At 58.0% G+C, this 3,400-nt stretch overlaps 1 protein-coding gene across 1 annotated transcript; it reads left to right on the top strand.

The window, feature by feature from the left end:
• Positions 1–846: 846 nt before the first annotated feature.
• LOC133628424 (tektin-3-like) lies at positions 847–2,578 on the top strand. The gene is made up of 5 exons (XM_062016575.1): positions 847–1,341; positions 1,612–1,695; positions 1,803–1,873; positions 2,056–2,199; positions 2,359–2,578. Exons 1-5 carry the CDS (start codon positions 847–849, stop codon positions 2,576–2,578), a joined length of 1,014 nt encoding a protein of 337 aa, XP_061872559.1.
• The last annotated feature ends 822 nt before the right edge of the window (positions 2,579–3,400 follow it).

Below are 3,400 nucleotides of genomic sequence, written 5' to 3'. Positions count from 1 at the left end.
CCACTTGGAAAGAGAAAGAGCCCCCAGAGTGCCATAGGCAGCTCTCAGGAGCTCAATCTTCCTGTGTGGTCTTTCCTCCCAGGGTTACTGCAAGGCTGCTGTTTACAAGACGCTCTGACAAGGCTGTGGGATCTCTCCCTTGGCGTCAGGTGAGCCACAGACTGGTTTTCTTCCTTTGAGATCAAGAGATGGCTGTTCTGGGGGAGGAGGGGGTGGGTTGGTCACCTGTGGGCCCCGTCCTGCAAAGCTCAGCTCCCCTGCAGAGTCCTCAGCCCAGCATTTCATGCTGTGAAGACAGAGAGGATGAGGATGAAGTCCCTGGCCCACAGCTGGTGCTGAGCTGGGAGCGGCTGTGTCTTCACAGCCCTCGGGGCTGGCAATGGAGCTTTTCAAGTGAAAATGATCCCTGGAGGCCTCTGAGGTCAGCAGATACGCCAGCCAAAAGAAAGAGATGGGCAGTGGAGGAAGGGCAAGTGCACTTGCCCTGGACTGACAGATTGAAGGAAGATGAAGGCCCGGTGTCAGCCCTTCTCCTCAGCAGCCGTGGTTTGCTCCTCTGACCTGGTGCTGGATCCCAGCCCCACAGTCCAACCCTGACTTAGGCAAACGCTTGGGGAGGGATTTGTTTTCAAGGGCTTTAGCACAGGCCACGTGTGCATCGCCGTTTGTGCTCTCAGCTGTTGCTGTCAAGCAAGTGCAGGAGCTGACTGAGGGAAGTTGTCTTCTCCCGTCTCCTCTGTGCAGGACACGTCCCGGAAGAGAATGGACCTGCTTGGCTCTCCCTTAACCGCCACATCCGCTCACCCCAAGTCAACTCCTGCCCACTTTCTGCCTGCCATCAGCCCCATGGCTTCGAGCTACAAGAACCGTGCTCCTCGCTACGCCGTGCTGCAGAGCTACGGCCTCCCCTGGATGCCCAGAGCCTACTATAAGGCCGTTGCCACCCACCCCACTCTGGCTCCCTTGTCTGGCACCTGCCAGGGCTTGAGTCCCAGCGAGATGCTGCCTTCTGTGTCAAACAGAAAGGCGCTTTTCACCCGCTACAGCCCCGACAACTGGTACCGCTCCAACCAGAGCAACTACCACGAGGCGGAGACGTCCCGGCGCAAGGCGGAGCTGCTGATGGCTGATACCTTCCGCCTGGTGCAGGACAAATACCAACAGACCAGCAAGAGCCAGGCAGACAACACAAAGAAGCTGGGGCAGCAAGTCAACGACATTGAGTTTTGGAAGGCGGAGCTCTGCCATGAGCTGGCAGAGATCATCAAGGAGAGCGATGCCCTGAGAGAGATGAAGGCACGGCTGGAGAGAGCTCTGACCGAGACAGAGGCCCCTCTCCAGGTGAGCACCCTGTGCGTGGGCCGCAAGCTGTAGCCCACTGCTGCCGCTGCACCAGGGACACGTGTGCTCTCTCCTGGGGCTTTCATGCTGCCGCTGCATGAAACGAGCTCTGCCGCCCATTAGTCGTGGCCTAAACCGGCTGCCCAGGGCGCTGCTTGCCCTTGTCCTCGTCTCTGTGTCCACCTCCCCTTTCTTGTCTGCCCTGTCCTGAGCCGGGCAGCATCCCTGCGGGAAGCCCTGCAGCCGGCACCAACGGCCTCTCCCCAACAGGTTGCTCGGGAGTGCCTCCTGCAGCGGGAGAAGAGGATGGGCATTGACCTTGTCCATGACGAGGTGGAGAAAGAGCTTTTAACAGTAAGTCTGGACGCAGATCCCACCTTCCAGTTGAGGTCAGCAGAGCTGTCAGCTGTGACGCTGGAGCGTGGCCTCTGATGGCTTGTGCTTTGCCTCTCTCTGCCCAGGAAGTGGATGGCATCAGGGCCTGCCAGGAGAGGATTCGGCTATTCCTGGAGAAGGCAAAAGCCCAGCTCATGTAAGGAGGAGCCCCGTATCTCCCTGGGGAGCGGGCAGTGATGTTGGTGGGAGCACAGAGCTGCCTGGGAGGGATGGAGGGGAGAGTGGGAGGAAGGGAGAAAGGGAGCTGCGCGGCCATGGGAAGGGGAGGAGACCGTCCCACCCACACGTGGCCACCACGGCTGTCCCTGTGCGTTTAAGGACCAACTGGGCGACCCAGCACGAGCTGGAGAAGGACCTGGCGAACAAGCAGGCAGCGCGCCGCATCAACGACAAGTGCCACCAGCTGAGGAACTGCTCCGACGGCATCAGCTACTACCACGGGGTGCAGCGGGTGGATACCACGTGAGTGCGCGCCTGGCAGCGCTGGCACCCGGCTGTCCCGGGATGCTCGGTGCCGCTCCCTTTCCCCGAAAGGAAAGGCCACCAGGGAAGGCTGTGTCTGTGCAGGGCCTGGCCCTCCCAGCATGGGCTGATTGTGGGCCTCTCCTTTCCCCCCACCAGCATCTCCGTGCCCAAGTCGTGGGCCAAGTTCAGCGACGACAACATCCTCCAGTCGCAGAGAGAGCGGGTGGCCTCCACCCAGCTGCGGGACTCCATTGAGAACCTGATGGAGGTGACAGCCACCGAGATGCGGTGCCAGTTCAACAGGGTGAACGTGGCCCTCACCAACTGCATCGCCGAGATGCCAAGAACAAGCTTCGGGCCCACCTGGCCAAGGTAGTCCAACCCCTCCCTGTGTGTGTGACGCCCTCACCTCCCTGGGACACCGACCACCCTCCACGCAGACCTGGCCCGGGAAGAGGCCAATCCCACTCACTTGGACTGTTCATGTCCCATTGAAAATATATATGCTGTCGCTTAAGTTATACCACTGCGTATGGGAGCAACAAAAAACCAGGAAGGCAGACCCCACCTACAGTAGTAAGTAGGTCCTCATGTAGTCTATCAGCCAGTACTGTGTCACATTTTCATCTGCTTTCCTGTGGGAGCTATCTCCAATCCCACTCACTCGGACTGCTCAACTGCCATTTAAAAAATACAGACTATCGGTATAAGTTATACCACTGGGTAAGGGAGCTGCAAGAAAGCAGTAAGACAGACCCCACCTACATTAGCAAGTAGGCCTTCATGTAGTCTCTCAGTCTCTTAACCGTAAAGTCTCTACAATGTGCACAGGTGCAGTTTGCTAAGGTGCTTATAGCAGGTAGGTTGCGCATGAGCTGATAAGAGCCAAGAGATGAGTTCATGAGCGGGCCACTAGAGGAAGACTACTTACTTCATCCCAGTCACCACCGTACGACCACCAGGAGGCAGAAGATAAACCCCTAGTAACAAGACGGGGACATGCGCAGAGTACACCACGGAGCGATGCACCCGACCAATAAGGACTGTATAAAAGGACTCTGAAACGGGGTGGGGGGAGGGGGTGGCACGCCTTTGGTGGAGCAGGGTCTCCTGGCCGCCCAGCGCTGCTCTGCTTATTTGCTGCTTGCTTAATAAATTTGATCTGTGAGTCATTTAAATTGGCCTGTGAACTTTTTCA

Source organism: Colius striatus, chromosome W (genome assembly GCF_028858725.1).
Source record: "Colius striatus isolate bColStr4 chromosome W, bColStr4.1.hap1, whole genome shotgun sequence".
Classification (NCBI taxonomy): Eukaryota; Metazoa; Chordata; class Aves; order Coliiformes; family Coliidae; genus Colius; species Colius striatus.
The sequence above is the reverse complement of the archived record's forward strand: the minus strand, read 5'-3'. Positions and strand labels throughout refer to the sequence as shown.

What these genes read in the sequence shown, in the direction of transcription:
- LOC133628424 (XM_062016575.1), top strand. Translation starts at nt 847, where the DNA reads ATGGCTTCGAGCTACAAGAACCGTGCTCCTCGCTACGCCGTGCTGCAG. An exon ending in AGACAGAGGCCCCTCTCCAG is followed by an intron (nt 1,342 to 1,611) that starts GTGAGCACCCTG and finishes TCTCCCCAACAG; the next exon opens with GTTGCTCGGGAGTGCCTCCT. An exon ending in GTGCAGCGGGTGGATACCAC is followed by an intron (nt 2,200 to 2,358) that starts GTGAGTGCGCGC and finishes TCCCCCCACCAG; the next exon opens with CATCTCCGTGCCCAAGTCGT.